Below are 23,419 nucleotides of genomic sequence, written 5' to 3' on the forward strand. Positions count from 1 at the left end.
CCACTGTCATCGGTTGTAATTTTTTTTGTTGTATAGTGAATTTCTATCTCCATTGCTTTCCTTTCTTTATCTTCTCCATTCAAATGAGACTTTATGGGCTTTCTCTGCTTTGGCTTACACATTGATGTAAGCACCACTCAGTGCTTTGAGCCCTATTCACTAAGCTTCACAAAAAAAAAAAAGCAGCGCTAAACATCTTTATACCATCATCTTTGGCTATACACTATGCTGCACTTGTATTTACAGGGATATTATTTTAGTATCCAAAACTTGACATCAGACTGCAAATTCATGGATTTTTAATTTAATGTTTTTCTTTCCTGTGTAACTGTATTTGCAAACAGTTACACAGGACCAATATGCTAATGCCATTCTTATCTTTCCTCTACTTTACCAGAATCTTTATCGTGCTGCCAGTTACTTTTATTTCTGCCTGTTTGTGCATCTTATTGCTGCCATCAGTTTGCTTTTAATCTCTTGTCTAAGTTATACTATTCCATTGCTCTATTTCTTATAGTTTGTTTATTTCCCCTCTTAGAGAGTACATAATTTCTTGAGGTTATGGCCCAGTATCTACACTCTTCCTTTGTTTGTTAGTTTTATACCATTTACCATATATGCTTTCATGAGCTTGCTTCAGTGTAGGCTTTATGTTCAGTTGAAAGTAGGAAAGTGTGACTACCTAGTGTTGGTCATGTTACATTGAAAGGCAATGGTGAAATAGTAGGCCTCTACATACTGGCATGTGAATGGAAATTTTTGGAAAAGGGATTTGAGGAAAGTTGCCATGTAGACTGACAGATTAGTTTCTGATTTGGGTTTATGAAATTCCAAGTTTATTAACTGATTTTCCCTTAATAGGGTTTAACATGAAGTGGTCCCTCTCTGCTGTCCTCTCATAATACACTGTGTGTGAACTTCCTCTGGTCTAAGTTTATTAACTGATTTTCCCTTAATAGGGTTTAACATGAAATGGTCCATCTCAGCTGTCCTCTCATAATACACTTTGTTTGAACTTCATCTGGTCTAAGTGTTCATCTATTCCCCTTTTCCATGAGTTATGAAAGTAATTTAGGAATTTTCAAGCTGACCATGCTCTTCATGTTATCACTTCACTAGTTTTGAACAGGAGTTGCGTTAAGGACATTGAAAGGAATTATAACATCCATAATTCAGAATGAATTGATTATTGAAAATGTGTAAGATGCTATGTAGATCAACAAGTAATGCCAATAAAGTTATTCATATTCCATTTTTGTTGAGATATTGTCTTTTTGAAGTCTTCTGATAAATGGAGTTTAAAATTATAATTGTAATAATATCAGGGTGCAGAAAATAAATGACTCCAGTACAAAGTTTGGTTCTTATAATTTAAATGGTTGAGAGTAAATCTGTTCAGGGTGCTTTAGGATTGTGGAATATAATTGTCTTTTATTTTGTATGTATGTATGTGTGGATAGTTCATATCTTAATTTTTTAACTTTATTTTACCATGATAAGGTAACTTAGGTACTTTGTACAAGATTTCAGCTTTGAAAAAGTGGCAGTTTAGTAATTTTAAGAAATTGAATAATCTTTATTATTAACTGGATGACTGAAGTAAGAAGTGGCCGTATTGGTAACTTTGTTTAAAATATAATTTTTCCTTAAACTGCCAGCATTGGTGGGTGAGTTGAAAGCTTTGAATAGATTTACATAGCTCTTAGCATAATACAGTACAGTATCTGGCTATTTAGGAAGTATTCTGCACAGAGTTTGGTTTAGTTCACAGTGTACATATACTGTATATAAAGTACATTTGATCTCTTTAATTTTGGATTTAGTTATTGTTGGTATTATTGCTTTTTTGTTAGATTGATATTTATCACAGTTTGTGACTTAGTGCTAAAAGATTAGTCATGTATAGTTCCCAAGTTTCATTTTTTGTAACTTTAAATTCATCTGATATCTTAGTGGCACCTGAGAGATGCTCTCCACAACACAGTAGGAATCTTTGCAAAGAGATAAAGTATATTGGAGTGGATGGAAAAACGAGATCATCAGCTCGTCGTAGATCACCTCAAAGTTCAGTTGTAAACAGGTCCTCTGTGGGAAAGGTCCATAGAACTTTGAGATCACATTCAGTGGTTGTGAGAAGTGAATTACATGCAAGCAGAGAGGTAATTCATTTGAAAGGGGCGACTGCTGCTTTGAGTACCATTGGGAAGAACAGTTTGAAGGCCACACCGATAAAGAGAAGCCACAGATCTGGTCGGAAGGCTGAAGTGAAGGGCACTGAAGAAGAATTGCATTATGATTTTAAGGACCTTGATTCTATCAAGAAAAATGTTATACCAAAAGGAGGAAAAGCAAAATTTATTTGCAAAAGGACAGCATTTCATCATGTTACTTGTAATTGTAAGACTGATGGAATAAGGATAAAACCTGTTATATATGATTTTGGACAGTGCTTTGAACAACCCAGGAACCTGCATAAGGAAACACATGCTTTTGATCTAAAAATTACAGCATATTCAGATCATGCCAGGTCTTCTGTAAGAAACAATAACTTCAATGCTACTGAAGTTGGAACGGGGGTTGATTTAAACAGTAGGAAAAACATCATCAAGGACTGCAAAACATCAAGTGATGTTAAAGGAAAAGCACCTGTCAATGGAAAGAAAGTGGTTAAAAGAACAGTTGATGCAAATAAGAGTGCAGACATAAGACCTTCAAATGCTGGAGTTTGTCATTCTTCTGGTATTAAACTGCAGAGCTATAATATAAAGGGCGATTCAAAAGTAAAGATAGGTACTTGCAGACATAAATCAAAGTCCCTTGTAATGGAGCAAGAAAACTCATCAAGACCGAGACATTCAAGTGTTCAAGAAAATAGCAATTCGGGGTGTTCTGGTAACTTGGGTTTGAATGAAGCAAGTGGAAATTCTGGAGCATGTAGCAGCTATAGTAAGTTTTTTTTTATAGAATTTCCTGAACAGTAATTTTTTTTATTTAGTGCCTAACATCACATTAGCCCATTAAGTAGATGTAGATGAACATTAGCTTATCTGAACCATTTTGGTGGGTCAGTTGTTGAAAAGGAGGTATATTTTAAATTTGTATTTGTATATGTAAATTTGTGTAATTTATGGTTCAATGCAGGGTAAGACTTGATGGAGAAATTTAATTTAAAGATAAGGTAATTATCTTATCAGCAGATGTTTAGCATCTCTGCCAGCTGAGATATTAAGGTAGCAATCATGATGCTGTGGGTATTTCATCAACAGATATTAACAATGACACTGAATTAATTCCATAGTGGAGTTAACAGTGAATTTGTGGCTACAAAAATTAAAATAAGGTACAGTGAGTTTGTTAGTTTATAGAATGTCGTGAAAATTTAGTGTTGAAGTTGGTAAGATGCTAGTTCAAGTAACTCTTGGCTTGAGTGATGATACAGGTAAAATTTTCTTTGATGTTATGTATAAATACCATCTAACTTCTTCAGTATATTACTCATTGGTGATGAAAGTTCAAATCAATGCTTTTTTATTCTACTTAATTTCATAGACTAGTACCAGTAAAACAAATTAGGTTTCCTTTCTGGGGTCTATACAACTGTTGTTCTGTTACTAATTGACTTTATTTCTGAAGTTAACCTGGTGGTTATTAGTAGTCTTCCACTTGACCTGGCATTAGTTATAAAGTTCGACAAAGGTGGTTTACTCCCAGTAGAATTTCAGCATGGAATTTTACTTGGTTGTTGAGGTAAATCATGTTCAGCACTGGATCTGACTTCGACATTTTTCTTTTTAAATTATGGCATTAGGTTTAGTGAGTCTGGTTAGCCATAAATCTAAAATTCTCAGAATATTAGTAATGGGTAAAAGGATAATTGTGCCCCCTTTATCAACTCTGAATTACGAGGTGAAGTGGGCTGCAGAAAAATAAAAAATTTGTTACATAGCAAGCAGTAGAAATCACTCTATTTTCAGATTACTTAAGTTTGCAAAGTTTTTCTGAACGTAAGAGAGGATAATTTGAACAATGCCAAGTTCAACAAGAAAAGTTGCAGTCACTACTCCAAGGGAAGACTAATTCTTAAAGGATGTTAAAATTACGTACTAATTTATTTAAAAATCTATTATAAAATATAGGCATCTTTAGATAATGTAAGGAGTTGGAAGATTGTTAGGTTATAGCTTTCCAAAATTATTGATTTTCTTCCAACCTTCGGTCTTCAAATTAATACAGTAATTCTCTGAACTGATTCAGGTTTTTCCCATCAAGTATGGCATTTAGTTTTGGGTGGTAAAGAAGCATCCAAAAATAATCAATTATACATAATTAGGAATAATTAGGATCTGTTATGATCCCTTGATGAAACTTTCCACTTAAATTGAACAGGGTTTTACCAAGCAATCCCAAACTTTTGGGTTTCTTGACCCTGAGAAGGCACTTAATACTACTTGGTATTGTCAGTTTCAGTAAATAGCATATCTCCTTCAATTTGAAGATCCTAATGTATATTGGTGAGTTATATTCAAATGTCAGTATTAACCCAACTTTTGCTTAGCACAGGAAAGGTCAATACCCTTCACAGCTTGGGCTTTTAAAGTTTTCATGTCAAAAACTATTGCTGTCAAGTTTATTAGGGTGTGCAGAAATAAGGAGATCGAACTCATCATCATCATCATTATTATTATTATTATATTATTATTATTTATTTTTTATTTATTATTGTTATTATTATTACAGGCTCCCAATCCATAATCCAAAACCCTCTGGGCAAGCTGTGTTTTAGTTTTTGGAATTTTTTTTTATTTTGGAACTGAAGGTTGTTCCTAAATACACAGGCACACTTCACTTCTAACAATAACAGTTCTGTAAAACAAGAAAATACAGCTTCAAAAAGAACTGTAATTTGCATATTTACTCGTGTATCATCTAATCTCGTGTATCATGCGGTCCTTAAAATTTTCCCCCAAACCATGATTTGATTACATAAAACACTAAGTAGTATAGTGAAAGATGAATGATATGCCTTATGTGCAGGTTTTGCTTTTAGTTGATTATACTTGGCTAGGCTTCTTATGCCTGTCTCAGTTTTGATAAATTTCACCGATGAGGCTTATGTAAGTTGGCGTTTTAACTAATTAAATGCCCTAGGAGCAGAAGTTTAGTAGTTTGTGTAAATCGTTACACTTTCAACCTGGCTTACCAAACTTGTGGAGTGTATAAGAATTCATTACTATTTCTTACAATTAACGACCACTTACTACTGCATGCAAAACACTGGAATAAACAGCAAGTATTGACATAAACAACAGAATCAACAAACAGCTGTTTGCTGGTGGGAGTTTACCATAACTAACACACGTTTATTAAGAGTCGCATTACAGTTGTCGACTTGTTAAAGACTTGCTTTTATTTTCAAAGTAATTCCATAAAGGAAGGTAAAATATATTTTTCATCCGTCTTGCAATGGAGAAGGTGTTAAGAAAGTATGCCACTAAATTTAAGCAGCAGGTTCTAGCTGTGGATGAAGAAGTGGATAATGAGCAAATAATGAGCAGACTTCAAAATGTTTTGGAGGCAAAAGCAGTGTCTGGAAGTGGTCAAATCACACATACTTTTTTTATTTACTGCATTTATAAATAAAGTAGTTGCATTTTGTAAACCCAGCTTTGATAATTTATGAAAGAAACATCTCTGAATTGTTTCATTTAGCAACTAAAAACAGTGATATGGATAAAATGCAATCAGCTGATGATTTTAAGAATGTAAACAGAACCAGAATGTAAATGGTGCATGATTGCTCTGTTTATATCTTGTAATATCATAATAATATGGCGATAATACATGCAATATGATTGGATTCAGTAAAATAGGTTTTATTAAAATTAACATTACAGGCAGTCCCCAGATATTGGTGGGGGGGGGTTCCGTTCCCGACAGCATGACAATAACCGAAAATCAGTGATAATAATGTTGATCCCCAGTTATCAACGCAGATAACCGGGGATCGGCGCCGAAAATCCAGTTATCGTCGCCGCTAGACAAGCGCCGTAAATCTGGATCGCCGATAACCAAGGCTGCCGATAACTGCGGGCTGCCTGTATTCTTAAGACAATTAGTATTTGGCATTTGTAAATGGATATCTGTTGGTGTGTCTCTCTCTCTCTCTCTCTCTCTCTCTCTCTCTCTCTCTCTCTCTCTCTCTCTCTCTCTCTCTCTCTCTCTCTCTCTCTCTCTCTCTCTCTCTCATAATTTCGGTTTTTAGAATTTCAGATGAAGGATTGTAAACCTGTACAGACATAAACTAACAAATTGAGAAAAAGCGATTTCCAACGTCATGTACTGTAACTATCAAGTTGTTAAAACTTGCCGATTCTCAATAGAGGCTTCCATAAGTAAAAATAAAATACATTTTTATTCATCCCTCTCACAATGGAGATCTTAAGAGAGAATACCAGTAAATTAAAACTGCAGGTTATAGCCACACCTGAATAAAGCTATTGTCATAATGGGCAGACTGCAACGCGTTGTGGAATAGGCTAAACCAATGTCCGAAACTAGCGAAATCTCACTTACTGCTTTTACAATCAAATATTGTGCACATTAAAACCCAACTTTGTCAGCTTACAAGAAAAAGTATCTTTGAATTATGTTTCATCTAGCAACTAATGGCAATGTAGATGTCAGTAGTACTCAATCAGCAGAGATTTTGAGAATGTAAACATTTTCAAATGCAAATGGTGTAAGATCACACTATTCATATTCTGTAATAAAATAACAATATGATTATAATAAATAGAAAATACTGTAACTGGATACAGCAAGCGTAACTTTTATGTAAATCATCATTATAAATGTAGTTGTAATGTTTGGCTTTTGCAAATGATTACTTCTCTTCAAAAATTATTTCGGTTTTTAGAGCTTTTCGGTTTTTAGAATTACAGTACAGATTAGAGATTGTAAACCTGTATTATTATTATTATTATTATTATTATTATTATTATTATTATTATTATTATTATTCATTATTATTATTATTATATTATTATTATTATTATTATTATTATCATCATTATTATCATCCTCCTCCTCCTCCTCCTCGCTCTTTCAAACAAACTTCATTAAAAAGAATGGCCTTCTGGATGTTGAGTTCATATTGAGAAACTGCGATAAAAACTCGATAACATCCAGAAAGTCATTTATTATTTGTAAAATAATAGTACATAGTAGTGTCCTCAGCCAATTTGAAACTTAGTTGGAGAAGGTAGAATGCAGCAAACCCAAGGTCCATGTAGGGAATGCAGCTGAGTTAGGAAGAAATTGACGATTAATGCATAAACATCAGTTAGAAAAAAAAGTATACCTTAGTTTAACCAGACCACTGAGCTGATTAACAGCTCTCCTAAGGCTGGCCCGAATGATTAGACTTATTTTATGTGGCTAAGAACCAATTGGCTACCTAGCAATGGGACCTACAGCTTATTGTGGAATCCGAACCACATTATACGGAGAAATGAATTTCTATAACCAGAAATAAATTCCTCTAATTCTTCATTGGCCGGCCGGAGACTCGAACTCGGGCCTAGCAAAGTGCTATCCGAGAACTCTACCCACTCGTCCAATGAGGAACCTAACATCAGTTAGAAGTAGCATGAACAACAAACTAAGGAGGTGAGACTCTTTTACACCAAGCTGAAATACTAAAGTTCTAATGATTCAGCGATATGAGTAGGAGGATAATTCCACAAATCGGTCACAGCCGGAATGAAACTTCTTAAGCACTGTGGTATTGAATGTCACATAAGGCAAGACTTAGAATTAAATGCAAATTTACTTCTATATTGTGGATTTTGTTGTGTGAATGCAAAGAATTATTAGAATAAATTTTGTACAAAATTCACAATTAGCCGATGGAATGATGGTGCCAGAGATAATGCCAAAGTCAGTGATAATAAATTTAACTTTGTCCTAAAACATTAGATGCAAGCCAGCTGCTGGGATAAAATAGGAACCATTACAAAATGGCAGAATGAAAAATAAAAACATTTCCTTAGGGTAGTCAAATCTCCAAAAACATTGAAACACTTTCTAGGTGTAGTATACCAATTTTAGTGGATTAGTTGCATAAGGTTAACTTTCAAATCAACAATGACACCTACATGAGTATGTGTAGTTAAAGAAACACTGTCTGTGAAAAAGATTTAATTGGGTGTGAAAAGATTTAAATGGGTAAGAATCCCATATCCTAAACCTATTACAATTGTATGTAAGTGTTTTCACTTTGCACCAATTTTAATGTAATTCTATTAATAGATGCAGCAACTGCTCAGGAAATTGGAGTGTCATCAGTTGAATAAGCAGTAAGCTTTTATTCAAGGCCAACTGGTAATCAGGCATATGTAAATGTAACTTAAAAGGTATTTGGCCAAGAACACTAGAGATTACACTCTTTGCAAGGTCACAGTTAAGAACTCAGTGGTAATACAGTAATATTTCTTGGATCTATAGTAATACATCAAAGGCCCTGTCAGATAATGGAAATTTCTGGATGTTAAAAACACTGGTTGTAAAACTGCAAATACATATCCTTCAGTGGAGGTTTGAAGTCATCCAAATCTTCATGGAAGAAAAGAATTTCGAATGGTGAATGGAAAATTGCCCACTAACTTCCATGTGTCCAAGTTAGAAAAGACATTCATAATTAATACAGTCAAAGCAGCTGTAATCTCAGACTACCTGCATGAATTTTGTCTAGAGTAAGAAAAAGAAGGTAATATTTTGGTGTAATTTTTAATAAATTCACTTGTTAGACATCAGCCATCTAGAAATCACCATTTTTGCTGAGTATTCGACAAAAATTTGTTCACTGGGTTATAGAGTTTGATTCTGCAACTTCAGAGTGGATTCTGGTGCTGAAGTGGACTGAAAGCAAAAAATATGGCCTTAAATACATGGGCCTTCAAACTGCTTTACTGTGTTTTTAGAATAATGGCTATTAAAGGCCTGTAGATAGGAGTAAGATTCCCTTGGAGTATAGAAAAGACAGGCTTGAGTTGCAATTTTAACACCTAAACCCAGAATCCAAATATTTGATGGTTGGGAAATGCAAACTTTGAGATAGAGCTTGAGACTGAGGAGGATTTCAAAGGGAAAAATACATATGGATTATCCCATCATGTTCCTGGAGCCTTGTAAGTGTATGATAAATAATTCAGAAAAACTATTTAAAATTTTGGATAATGGTCATACAGTATTAGCATTCTTTAGAAAAGAAAACCCTTGTGCCTGGTGCACAAGAAAAGTGAAGTTGGTTGTCCAGTTGAATATGATTGAAGTTTTGTCAGTCAAAGGGTTATTCCTTTTAACATTAGTTCTTGAAGATTGAACTAATGACTTTCGATAGGTGAGTGGTACTTGAGATGTAAAGGTTTGAAATTTGTCAACCTAAGGAAAATGATGGTACCTATTTTGTAAGGTTTCTGATCCAGTGGTTTTGAGAATTTTTCATTGTAATATAATCCAGGAACAAGCTAGCAAATGTCATTGTGCTAGGGTAGGCAGCACTGAATTGTATAGTGGTAATATGTTAATCTAAGTGGATTGATGCAAATGCAGTTGCAAACAGTATTTTCTGTACTCAGAAGGGTAGCACTTGATTATTCTATTAAGGAGTAGCTGCAGCATGGATGAAATTGAAAGAGATAGGAAGCCTACTCTTAAACAAAAATTGTGAATTGGTGGAAAGAACAAATGCATTTGATGGGTACATTAGGCTTGTACTTCTTTATGCAGCAGAAACTCAGACCTGAATAGCATCTGATCATTCTCACAAAAGGGTAGCTGCAGCATGAATGAAATGGAGAGAAAGATCTAGACTATTGGTAAATGATCACTACTCAAAATCTTCTCCATCTTCCTTGTTAGTGACTAACAAGGAAGATGGAGAAGGTTTTGGGTTGTGATCATGGAATGCCAAGATTCGGGGCCGGAGTCTGTTGGAAGATGACGTTACTAACGAGGTACTGGTAGAGAAATGAGGTGTCTAAAGGCTGGAAAAAAAGACTGAATGTCCCAGAGATTGAGAGGGTTTAGTCACATGAAAAGGAATGAGGAACAGATGGTCAGAATTGCAGTACATATGTAAGAGAATGAAGACTGTAGGAATGCCCAGTAAATCTTGGAAAAACAGAATAGATGAAGAGTTAAACCTGATATAGGTTCAGGCAGATAGTATGCATTTTATGTCTAACCCCTATTAAGTAAAGCTGATGTCAAGGCTTTTTTTTTTTTTTTTTTTTTATGATCATCATCGTTATCTTACCTAAGATTGCTATGTGCCCAAAACAATATGGAGCTGAAGATATGGCTCAGACAGATTCATGCAGTAGTCTTGAAGGTTTTCATACCAGTTCCCAGGCAATATAGTAGTTAGCACTAGTGATTGCTGTAATGCCGTAGAATGTCAGACTGTTATGCCCTTGTTTTGAATTTTTGGGGAGCATGTATGAAATGAAATGCATGTGCCTGTCTTGAATTAATTACACATAATGCTCCACTTGAAGTTGTGCCGAGGATGAAATAGACCCTGTAACTGTTATAACTACAGATTATTAATTCGTAATAATATGCCTGAAGAAATTCAGTAATGATTTACATCTCTTTTGTAACATGAGACCTGTTAGTCTTGATGGCAGAGCCTCTCGGGCAACCAAGTAATTGCATGTACTCAGCTAATTAAAAAAAAAAAAGAAAACGAAGTTGTGGTTTGTGACTTGAGAATTGGACAAAGATGCTGTTTGCTTTCTGATTTTTCCTGTTGTGGGAATGACTACATCAGTTAATTGCAGTGGAAATAGGACACAAATTGATGAGGTGTTGCCATTACTCGCATTGCTAGCTGCATTGGAGGGGTGTTGCATGGCCTTATCTCAGTCCATCACCCTTTTGCTTTCAAAAGCATGCTATGTGATTAACTAGCAGTAGCGAGTTGTTTCTGTGCTTGACATGGGTTTTTAAGATGGCGACGTGTTGATCGATCACTGTCAATTGCTGAGTTTTAAGTCTAAGGTTAGAGTTTGTGTGGTGCTGAATTGTACCAAATTTGATCAGTGAATGTGGGTGCATTTTGATAAATATGGTGGTAATTGATTGTCCTCTATCTTGTGTAGAATACGTTACTGTCTTACTAAAAAAGTAACTAGAGGTTGTGGGAGCAACTCTTGGAAAATTTTTTATACATATTGAATGACAAACTTTTTGTTTTGAAAACACTGATATCTCTGCCATGATAATCTTGTATATTTAAGGTCTCATTTCACATTCCCTATCTTTCAGTGTTATACTGGAAGGCCATTATGGGCCTAGTCTTTTGGGGTTGGCCCATAGATTTCCTCTCTTTTTCAATTCATCCTTCCAAATCCGTGTCTTCTTTTAAGACCTAATGGCCTTCAAGCTTATTTGGAGATGGTAAAGGGTGGTTTCTGTCAGTCTCTTACAGTCATCCTGGCCCCTTGTGCAGCTGTTGTCAGTGGTATTGGCTATTTAGTTTTCTGTTTGTTTCTTTCTGACTTCCAGGCACAGTCTTATTGGGTACTTGCTCTTTCATTTTTGATGTTCTTGCAGTGATCTAAGTGACATCCATAATTCTGCCTCACTTTTTAACTGTGCATTCCAGTTGTAGTTCTTTTACCAAGAACCAGTCTAGGTAGCATCATGACTAAATGCTAGATTCTGTTGCTGGTTTCTAGAGGAACTTTTGAGAGAGAGAGAGTGTGAGTGTTATTTTTCACTCTTAAAAGAGATTTATAAAGGGTTTTTGAGAAAAGATTCTTCTTTCATAATTGTCAGGAACAAGATGTTGAACTGATATCCTCCCATGATCTTTTACTTGATGGCTAAGGGTTTTGGTGTGGACTGTTTATTTGCCCTCCTCAGTCTTGAGCAGAAATTCATGAATATAAGCCTTGAAATGTTTATGGCAGTGTGGCACGTCTGTATGGTTTCAACTAACTGAGCTGTTGCATGATCCAACTGCTCTTACATTTCATTGTTCATATGCAGTACATATGTGCTTTGCTGTTCTCTCTCTCTCTCTCTCTCTCTCTCTCTCTCTCTCTCTCTCTCTCTCTCTCTCTCTCTCTCTCTCTCTCTCTCTCTCTCTCTCTCATATATTTATTATTACTATATTCCCATGTAGTGGTAATGTTCTAATTTTGGAGTCTGTGTTTGATGTAGATAATGTAATGGTATTTGAATAAAGAAATACATTATTGATTCGTTAAGTAGTGTAAGTGCACTAAGATGTGTAGTATTACTTGCACATATTTTGAGTAGAATTTAAACAGGTATGCTACTAATGTTTGGTATTGTATATACAGTCGGCCCCCCAGATTTGCGGACTTACTTATTGTGGATTTCTCTATGGAACATATATACACACTTATTCACAGAAAATTTGCCTATTTGCTGTATTTTTTATAGAGAAATATTCACAAATTACTGTATTTTCATATTTTTATGAATAAATGCACTTTGTGTGATAAAACTATTAAAATATTCAGGTATAAGGATTTTTAAAGGGTTGTTTGGTGTTATGAACTATCAAAATAGGCATTTACAAGCATTTTTAGAGGGGTTTTAAGTATTCGCAGAGTTGAGCTATTCACTGCGGTTTAGTGGTACACATCCCCCGCGAATACCAGGGGCCGACTGTAACCGATTTCACACTTCTGATGTGATCAGTGTGATTTTAATTTTTGTGGTCTCATTATAATTAGAGTTTGGTTTTCAGTTTTAGGTTTTTCAGTCAAAATTTAGAATAACGGGAAAAATTTGCCAGTTTCATAAATTTTTCTATTTTCAAGTCTTGTAGCTTATGAATTTCATTCATATTTGATTATTTCCACCTATATAAAATGCTGCTGGGGACTTTATTGAGAACTAGGAAATTTATATAGATATTGTATTTTATTAAAACTGGTAAAGGATCTAATCAGATATTCAAAACTACAGTAAACACTTAAGTGTATTGGATTTTAAGTATGGCGGCCTTCTTAATGTGCCTGGCATTGCAGGGTTAATCCCTATAACCAAAAGAAGGAAACTGCAAAAGCCCAGTGTTCAGGTGTTATTGTTGACTTTCAAAGCTATAATGAAAGCTACAGGAACATCTCGGTGGAAAGTGCTACTTGGGGTTTGTGCTGACATTGCCGAACAAAATCCTAAACCAAGAATTTAGGGTAAAAAATGTAACTTTAATATAGATTTCAGTGCCATATTATGGCCAAATTTTAAAAATTTTATGCCATATTTCTCTCTTGCTCTATCATTATTAACCAATCAATTAAATCAGTCATTTCCTGTGGCACCCACAGGGATGCATAGGGCCTCGATGAACTGACGCCATCACATTCTGTCATGGGTTAACTCCTCAAGGTCTCCCTTATGTTTTGAATTAATATTTGTGATTACAAAACTATCTCGTGTCAGTCTGGAAACCAACCTAATCTCGGAAAAGGAAAATTCATTTCAGACTTTAAAGATGATGTTAGAAAGAAAACAACTCAGAAATTAAATGAGTAAGAAAAAAGCAGTTTTCTGACCTTTTCTAAATTGGAAATACAAAAAACAGTACTGATCATAAATTCAGTGTCATTTTCTGCCCAGATTCTGTTTTTCCTGGCATCTGTTCTTTGTCTTATGTGTACTGTCTTGGACTTTGGAGTTGGGTTGAATATCAAGTAAATTCAGAATCTTTGAGATGAAAATACCTTTTAGACATAATGTAGTCTCACGTCTTAATTGTTGTTGAACTTTAGGTGATTAAGAATTACCTTACTAGGAAGAAATCCTAGTGGATATAGTTAAATTTTTAAAAGTTTTTTGCAACTTTTATTCCTTACTGTTATGCTGTGAATCAAATACTATAAACTAGGTATTTGTATGGGTTGAAGTTGCAGAGACATGTTCTTTGAGCGGTATACTAAAACTCGAATCTGCTATAATGTATAGTTTTTGTGGTACCTCCACAAATTTTAATAAGATTTTTTATATCCTTTTTATCATATACTATTCAATTTCTGCGGACAAGAAAATACCCAGTCACATCTACCTGTCATTGAAGAGTAAGGCCCCATGATGTACATGTCCAGTCCTGCAGATGATACTGGTAACGCTGTCACTTGTGTACCAGCATATCAAGACAGGTGGTGAAAGGTGGATTACAATCTATTGATAATGGGTTTGTATTGGAGATTAAAAAAATTTTTTTGCTTGGCCTAGAGTTGCATTAAGAATCATGCAAAATTTCTTGGATGTTCAAAATTTGACCCCTTGACCAGGGGGAAAGGCACAGAATGCCATAGAAATGCTTAATCTTGTTTTCCAAGATGCTGGATCTGGTATATTTCTCATAGATGATGTGAACATTATGAGGTCCCCAATGACTACCAGGGAGCCCTGCTAGGAAATGGAGTGCCCGTCTCTTAAGTTGGTATGTTGGAGAGCTTCAGAATTTCTGGATATGGTAGAATGGGGAAAACACTGCTGCAGATGATCTTTATGTAGCCACCTATCAGCAACACATTGTCACTGGAACTAGGAAGTCCTCAGGATGTGTCAGATCTAAAATGGTTGTGGTATACCCATTATTTTATGCTATATCAAAACTTGCCAAAATTTGGCATTTGGATAGGGGGATTTTTGAAGCCATTGTAATGGTTGCCTGTGGAAAGGGTCACATTGGATTTTCTCAAGTTTCAGTCCTGAGGATCAGCAGACTTAGAGGGTGGATAGGAGATGCTCCAGTGCTACTCATAGTGAAGCCTTGATCAACCAGATCCTTTGTTCAAGGCATCTGTAAAGAAGATGACTTGAGGATCCCTTGAAACAAGTGGGACCCCATTCTTAGATTTTATCTTTCCACCAGCAGATGTTTGTCATCATTTAGCATCCTTAGAGGATCCTGCATGTTGGAGCTGGAGAGAACAAATCCTGAATTTTTTTTCTGAAGGGGACCAACTTCTCTGGGAATACTGTATATGGTCCTGCAGCTGGAGAAAGTACTTCAGCCTATGAATACTGACCTCTGATGGATTTACTTTCTCAGCCAGTGTGTTGAGGGCCATATGTTGCTTTTGCAGTACGAGTGAAATCCATCTTCATTAATTGATTTTGAGGCCTGCAGCAACAAAACAACAACATGGTTATCAGGCTCTCTGCAAGGGTTCAGCAGGAAGAGACAAATTGAAGGCTATTGTAGGTCAAAGATGCAACAGACAATATCCAGAACCTCCTGAAGAAGGATTTTTCTCAGAATCTCTGTTCTTTTGAGTCCAGCCTTGTGTTTTCCCCCCACATAAACTCCTGCTTGGAAAGCTGGGCTTTGTGTCTGTTCCCACTGATGCCATAGGAGCAAATCTGTTGCTTGACAACAGAGCTGTAGCCATTCTCCAAACCCTCAGTTGAGGGATATCTGATATTCTGAATCATATCTTTAAAATCTCCTCCTCGTGATGGTGGGTGTCTACCTAGACTATCACAGAGAATGAAGCACCAACAGAGGACAATTGACAGGAGTTGCCATAGGGGTTGTATTTCTTGGGGAATAGGTTCTCTGGGTGGGAATAATCACAGAAGCTGCAGCCTGCAGGGAGGTACCTCTTGGAGAGGGAAATGCTGGCTTTGGGCAGTTGTTTGGTATTTGGTAGACCAGAGTTGGCCCTGAACTTTAGACAAAATTTGTAAATACTACATCTGCAGTCTGAGGAAGTAGCACCCCTGTAGATAGTGTTGTTATGATTAGGGCCTATTGGCCAAAGCAAGAGCACAAGACCTGGGAGGTGGTGAAGGGAGCAGCAAAGTTCGTGGTGCAAAAGCCAGGTCTGAATCACTTGGAAATAGGGAAGATAGGATGTCTCAGCCTAAGTTGAATGTTGGAAATAGGGAAGATAGGATGTCTCAGCCTAAGTTGAATGTCTGGAAAGGGGAAGGGTGGTCTGTCTTTGGTCTAGGTGGTGAGGCAAGAATAGGTTTCTCGATCTGCAGCAAGAATAAAACAGTTGCTTGCATTTCTTGACCACAAATTTCACCATTAGTGGAAACATAGCACTAACAATATACCCTCCTTTATTTATTACTGGAGAGGGGAACTTAGGGCTATAGTAAACCATTGCTGTCTGAAGAATCGTGGAGACAAGGTGCTTTAGAGCTCTCTTCAGTGAGAACTTGATTTTGATGTGAACTCCTAATCCCAGGAAGTCATAAAAGAAGTGCGTGCTCAACTTGGCAGTAGCTGACATGCACTGAGTCATATTAGGTCTATCTTAAACACCCTAAATCTCCAAGGATAAAGCATTTTACACTTTTGTTGTTTTTCATCCTTCACTGCTGTGAAAATTATGACAAAACACCAAGAAATAAATGAGACACTATAGGGAAGAGAGAGAAGCTGTATGTGTGTATGCATGATACAGGTATGTAGGAGAGTTTCTTAGTGCAGTCTCTCTATCTTTCTCTCATTTTCTTCATTTTATGCTATGAAAATATAACAACAAGAAATAAAAAATGAGAAATATTAGGGGAAAGGGGGAATATGTATGAGTGTGCTTGTGTGTATGTGTTACAGGTAATTAGAGGAGTTTCTGGGTGTGCCATAGAAATGGTTTTCTCTTTGTATCTCACTCTACTATACGTACAGAAAATGGAAATGCTGTAGTATTTCCTGACAGTTTGTTTTGGTCATGTTTTCACTCATAGTATATGCAATTTTAATTTCATTTAGAATTTTATTTCCGTGTGACCATGTAAAGTGAACCCATGTACTGAGGGTCAGCTGCACTGTATATTAACCCTTAAACGCCTATTGGACATATCATACGTCGACTAAAATTGTCTGTTAGGTGCCGAGTGGACGTACCGTACGTCGACTACAAAAAATTTCAACCTTCGGTCAACTTTGACTCGACCGAAATGGTCGAAAAACGCAATTGTAAGCTAAAACTCTTACATTCTAGTAATATTCAATCATGTACCTTCATTTTGCAACAAATTGGAAGTCTCTAGCACAATATTTCGATTTATGGTAAATTTAAAAAAAAAAAACTTTTTTCTTACGCACGGGCGGTAACTCAGCCGAAAATTTCAGAAATTCTTTCGTCATTTTGTCATAATTTTTGCACTGTTCTATATTAGCCGTTACATAAAGTTTTATATATGAAAATGTGCGCAAATTCATGTACAATACAGCAAAATACAACCCATGGTTGTAGCTTTTATCAGTTTGGAAATATTTTCATATAAACCACGATAACTGCCAAAATTTCAACCTTCTGTCAATTTTGACTCGACCGAAATGGTAAAAAAACACAATTTTAAGCTGAAACTCTTACGATCTAGTAATATTCAATCATTTACCTTCATTTTGCAACCAATTGGAAGTCTCTAGCACAATATTTCGATTTATGGTGAATTTCTGAAAAAAAATTTTTCCTTACGTCCGCGCCAGAAATTCTTTCGTCACGTTGTTGTAATGTTTGCACTGTTTAAATTAGTCGTTACATAATGTTTTATATATTGAAATGTGCGCAATTTCATGTAGAATACAACAGAAAATAACTCATGGTTGTAGCTTTTATCAGTTTTGAAATATTTTCATATAAATCACGATAACTGCCAAAATTTCAAGCTTCGTCAACTTTAACTCGACCGAAATGGTAAAAACGCAATTATAAGCTAAAACTCTTACATTCTAGTAATATTCAATCATGTACCTTCATTTTGCAACAAACTGGAAGTCTCTAGCACAATATTTCTATTTATGGTGAATTTCTGAAAAAAAAAAAAAATTGTTTTTCCTTACGTCTACGCGCGGTAACTCGTCAGAACATCTCAGAAATTCTTTCGTCATGTTGTCGTAATGTTTGCATCGTTTTACATTAGTCGTTACATAACTTTTATATATGAAAATGTGCGCAATTTCATGTAGAATACAACAGAAAATAGCTCATGGTTGTAGCTTTTATCAGTTTTGAAATATTTTCACATAAATCACGATAACTGCCAAAATTTCAACCTTCGGTCAACTTTAACTCGACCGAAATGGTAAAAACGCAATTGTAAGCTAAAACTCTTACATTCTAGTAATATTCAAACGTTTAACTTCATTTTGCAATAAATTGGAAGTCTCTAGCACAATATTTCAATTTATGGTGAATTTTTTAAAAACATTTTCCTTACGCCTGCGCTGCAACTCGGCCGAACATCTCAGAAATTCTTTCGTCTCGTTGTCGTAATATTTGCACCGCTTTATATTAGTTATTACATAAAGTTTTATATATGAAAATGTGCGCAATTTCATGTACAATACAAGAAAAAATAACTCATGGTTTTAGCTTTTATCGGTTTTGATATATTTCCATATAAATCACGATAAATAGAAAAAATTCAACTTTCGGTCAACTTTATCGGTCAACTTTAACTCGACCGAAATGGTCGAAAACTGCAATTGTAAGCTAAAACACTTACAGTCTAGTAATATTCAATCAGTTAGCTTCATTTTTCAACAAACGGGAAGTCTCTAGCACAATATTTCGATTTATGGTGAATTTTTGAAAAAACATTTTTTACGTCCGAAATGCAAATTCATGCATCATTTTGTGATAATATTTTCTCTGTGTTGCTTTGATCATTTTAAAATTTGTTATATACCAAAATCATCGCAATTTAGTGTACAATACAACTAAAAAAATTAACTCATTAGCTTTAACCGTTTTGTTTTGCTTGCAGCGATTTGTATACAATTATATACGAGTTTTTTTTTTTTGCGCTGTCATATATTCCAATATTTATATATGATAATGATATTTTTATCATTTCTGATGGTTGCATACTAAACTTCAGGCAATGACAAAAAAATGAGCCAAAAATAAACTCTTAATCTTAAAAACTAAGCGTGCTGTGATTTTTTGAAAAAAACTTTTTTTCCGCTTCGGCGCTAACTCACCAAACGCCGCCGGCACACGGGCGACGTTTTTGTAAATAGGGCTTCGGCGTTAAAGGGTTAAAGTCCTTAGCCATAGTAGTGACGTATCCAAAATGTGAAGGAATTAAGAAGTTGATAGGACATTGTGGTTATTACAGTTACACATACTTATTAGGTAAGAAAAGTGACCAGTAGATTTTAAATATGTAGTAACCTTTTTTAACTTGTTACGGCACCAAGGAAAAGTGAATATCCCAAAAGGGGCAGCATAAAGATAAAATAAAAAATGGGGCTGGAAGAGGTACAGTGCTACCCTGCTTTTTCACACTTCACTTTTCCACGCTTCATTTTGTCACAGATTTTTGTGGAACATATCTCACTTTTCTGCGGGAACTTCACCAATTCGCGAATTTTTCTATGGACCATATCTCTAAAATTATCACATTTGCCTTTTTTCTTAGAGCAACACTATTTATTCACGAATTACAGTATTTTTTCTTATTGTGTTTGTGACTAAATACAGTTTTTTGTGATAAAAATGATTTACAGTGTACTACTTGTACTGTACTACTGTATCTATTAAGCTTATTTAGTGTTGGGTCCCAGACTGAGCATAAGTTTTATGATTCTCTCTCTCTCTCTCTCTCTCTCTCTCTCTCTCTCTCTCTCTCTCTCTCTCTCTCTCTCTCTCTCTCTCTCTCTCTCTCTCTCTCTCTCTTTGTAAGGTTAATGTAAGATGTATTTGAAATGTTACTGTAAAGTGTTTTTGGATGATAGAGCATATTGTACAATATCTAATATCTGCTAATTTTCATTTTATTTTCCAGTAAAAGCAGATTGGAAAATAAAATTAAAATAATTAGCAAATATTTTAGTATTGTACAGTATGCTCTGTAATCCATAATCCAAAAATACTTAACAGTATCATTATTTCAAGTACATCTTACATTACCCTGAGAGAGAGAGAGAGAGAGTATCGTTAACCTGTTATGCTAAGTCTGGGGCCCAACCTTGAATGAGCTTAACAGATACAGTAGTACACTATAAGTACACTGTAAATTATTTGCATCATAAAAATCTGTATTTAGTCATGAGCACAGTATGGAAAAAGCAAAAAGCAAATTAGTGATCATTTTAATTGTATTTACCAATGTGAAAGGAAATGGGACGATTACAATATGATGAGAAAACGGCTATGCTCATGTATACAGTATAGGGGTAACTTGATTACTGTAGTTGTCAAATGTTCTGTAAGACTGATTTATTTAATTTGTGTTAAAGATTTAATGTATATATTAAACATTTTATGGATATTTTGCTGTGTTTACATTAATGTTTTAATTTAAAATTAGTTAATCAGTGTTATAAGCATTTTAGGGGGTCATATATACTTAGAGTAACTGTTGTAAAAGAGTAGTAATCTAAGATGACTTAGGGTGTTTTTGGATGATGGTTTGGGGTGTATTTTTGTTTGAATTGATATTGAATTAATTTAGCGTGATAATTTAAGGTGTATTTTTGTTTGAAATATTAAATTAGACCATGAACTTTTAAAATAGACAGTTATAAGCATTTTACTTTAGGTATTTGGCAGTTATAAGCATTTTTAGAGGGGATTTTGCATTTCTGCGGTGAGTTCTGGAACTTATCCCCACGAAAAAGTGGGGGAGCACTGTATTCGTTAATGAAATTAGTTTGACCCTATCTTTTAATTTTCTCAGAGAAAATGTAAGGTACGGTGGGAAAGCCATAGTTTCAAAATCAGAAAAGTAAAATGGGGATCCTTTACTGTCATGTGTGCATAGGTGTTAGCAGAAAAACAGTGATTATTTCGGATGAATCTTACCTACTGTCAAAGTTAACTTATATCTCCATGCCGATAGGCGATGAGATACAAGCTAAGTTTAACAGCAGGTAAGTATCTAAATACAGGTTGACCATCACTAATCCAGCAATCATAGTCCGGAACAATCAGTAATCCGGCACAAATTTCGGCTAGAGTAATTTCTAATGTTTCCGCACTAATTTTCAAATTTCCCGGGTCGCTGCGCTAACTCGCTCGCCAGCCGCTTCGATTTGGTGGCACAGTGTGCTGCATCAACAAACTGGTAGCCTAGCCTACATTATACTGAACTCTATTCACATATTAACAGTATTATACAATCATCAACATAACGGATGTGCATCTTTTTCATTGATCCTCTAAAAAGTTATGCTTTACTACATTGTTTCCAATTGCGTATATTCTCATATTGCTTTTGTATTATAAATTGCGATCAATGTTTTGTTTTGGGAATCAACATCGCGGTGTTTATTTTGCCGCATTTAACTAAGTTCAAAGTGCTTTTCTTGCTTCTAGTTAGCGTAAATGAATATGGATACTTTATTTGGGACAAGGATATTTTTCGTTATACAAAGTGTTTTTAAGTCGAAATATAACTTAAATATGTCTCATTGTGAAAATAATTTAGCTATTTTTTTCGTTATTATATGACGTTTTGCGGGAATCGTGGCTGTCCGTTTTGGGGGCATGTTTTTTTGCGTAAAATAAATCAAGATTCCGGTCGCTATTTTCTCTTGATTTCATCATAATACAAGCTTTGCGTATTTATCTTTTATCGGCATGAAAACAGTGGTAATTTGTATTCTTTCATGCCCAGTAGTTTTGATTAAAATACGTTCTCTCCAGTTTTATTTATGGTCAAGTTTCATCCATGTTGCCGATGCACGATAATTTATAGTCATTAGCAGCTTGAACATTGTTTTCTCAGCTTCAGCTACAACTTGCAGCTTAAAGCTACTGTAGCAGTATATTTCCCTGCCAATCTTTTCTCCAAAGCGAATAAGGGAATAGTGTAAAAAATATATCAGTCCTATTGTACAGTACTTAACGTCATTTGTAACATAACTACAGTAATTGTGTATTACCGTATGATGGTTGAAATACAAGCAAAACAGTTGTTATCCGATACGATTATTAGCAAAACAAGTTTCCCGTTCGGTTGTTCATGGCTGTACGCATTTACGTAAGAGTATAACATTACTAACAATACTTTTATCATTCTCTTTTACTTTTGTAACTAGCAGATGGAATAAAGAGATGGAGGAAAAGAAGTTGGTCTATTGTAAGTTGGTCTCTCTCGCTGCCTGCGCCTGCGTGAAATCTAAAAATATTTCCTAAATATTTTCGTATCAGTATTAATTGCTAACCCCATCGTAAACTCAAAATATTGTAAGTTGAATTATCGTAACTCGAGCACTACCTGTATTTGATAATTGTCTTTTCTTTATTAACCAGCTTGTACTGATTTATAGGATATTTTAATTCTAAGATGAGGTGCTTAGCTACTGGGTTTCATGTATTCTAGCCTAATAAATGGCTAATCCGGCACCCCCCAGGTCCCAACGATGCCGGCTTAGTGATGGTCAACCTGTAATAAATTTTATTATGGAAATTTATATAATTTTTATTAGCAGAAAAACAGTGATAATTCTGTTAATAAATTTTGCCAAATACACAAAAACAAATTGAAGAAGAAAAGGGAAAAAGATAAGATTTTGCAGAGTAACTTTTGATTATTTTTTTTTTTTTTTTGTTTTTTTGTTAAGAGGAATGGATATCAGTGACAGTTAAAGTGCATATCCCTGATGAATCTGCAGTGGGAAAGTTGAAACAATATCAACTTCATTTTGATGAATTTTATAAGTAAAAGTTACAGTGTGATACCTAAAACCAAAGTATATTTTCTTGCCAGATATGGGGTGATATATGAGAATTTTAGAGTAAGTGCTGCAATACCAGAGTATCACATCCCCTAAAGCTTTTTTTTTAATATAAAAAGTATAAGTTACATTTATCTCAAGTATGTGGACATTGGAGCATTAAAAAATTATGAAAGGATAGTAGAGAGGAATGAAAAAGTTGTGGAATGTGGTTACAGCAGTACCTCTCCTCTTCTCTGGGACTTTGAAAGCCATTAAAGACTGCCATAAGCTATGATCCAGAGGCAGAATGTCATGAGAAGTCTCAAGCACTGTGCCATTTCATAGCTAGTTTGCAATGTCGCAGATTTTGCATCAATGGGCCACAGGGTTAGAATCCGGTTATGAGTAGTGTATCTTGAGTAATGGAAGAACTTGAGTGAAATCCTCATTTATTTGAAGTCAAAAGCATATTTTTGCCCATTGTTCATTATTGGGAATTGGTTTATTAGTGGGTTTAACAGTGAATTTTTGTTTTATTCATGGAACTCGTCAAACAAATCTTAAATCTTGGGAAGATTTTTGTAAACATAGGAAAGGTATATTAAGGTTTTGGAGTAATCTTTTCTCTTTGGTGTAATTTTAGTGTTTGAGACCACTTAGAAATTCTTGTACTGTTGATTTTCATTTAGTATACACATTTTATTGTAGGACTATGTGTTTATCATTCTGTGAATGTTT

The 23,419-nt window shown here is 35.0% G+C and overlaps 1 protein-coding gene across 17 annotated transcripts in view; it reads left to right on the forward strand.

Moving 5' to 3' along the window:
- ctrip (E3 ubiquitin-protein ligase ctrip) overlaps nt 1–23,419 on the forward strand; it is a 201,006-nt gene that overhangs the window by 61,919 nt on the left and 115,668 nt on the right. For 9 of the 17 annotated variants that reach the window (XM_067128935.1, XM_067128938.1, XM_067128937.1 and 6 more), the window contains one exon: nt 1,954–2,946. The exons of the other annotated variants lie outside the window; for them this stretch is intronic. In XM_067128935.1, the coding sequence (XP_066985036.1) occupies nt 1,954–2,946 (993 nt within the window). The remainder of the gene's footprint in view (nt 1–1,953; nt 2,947–23,419) is intronic. 17 annotated transcript variants of the gene reach the window in all.

The sequence above is a fragment of the Macrobrachium rosenbergii genome, chromosome 27 (assembly GCF_040412425.1).
Source record: "Macrobrachium rosenbergii isolate ZJJX-2024 chromosome 27, ASM4041242v1, whole genome shotgun sequence".
Taxonomy (NCBI): domain Eukaryota; kingdom Metazoa; phylum Arthropoda; class Malacostraca; order Decapoda; family Palaemonidae; genus Macrobrachium; species Macrobrachium rosenbergii.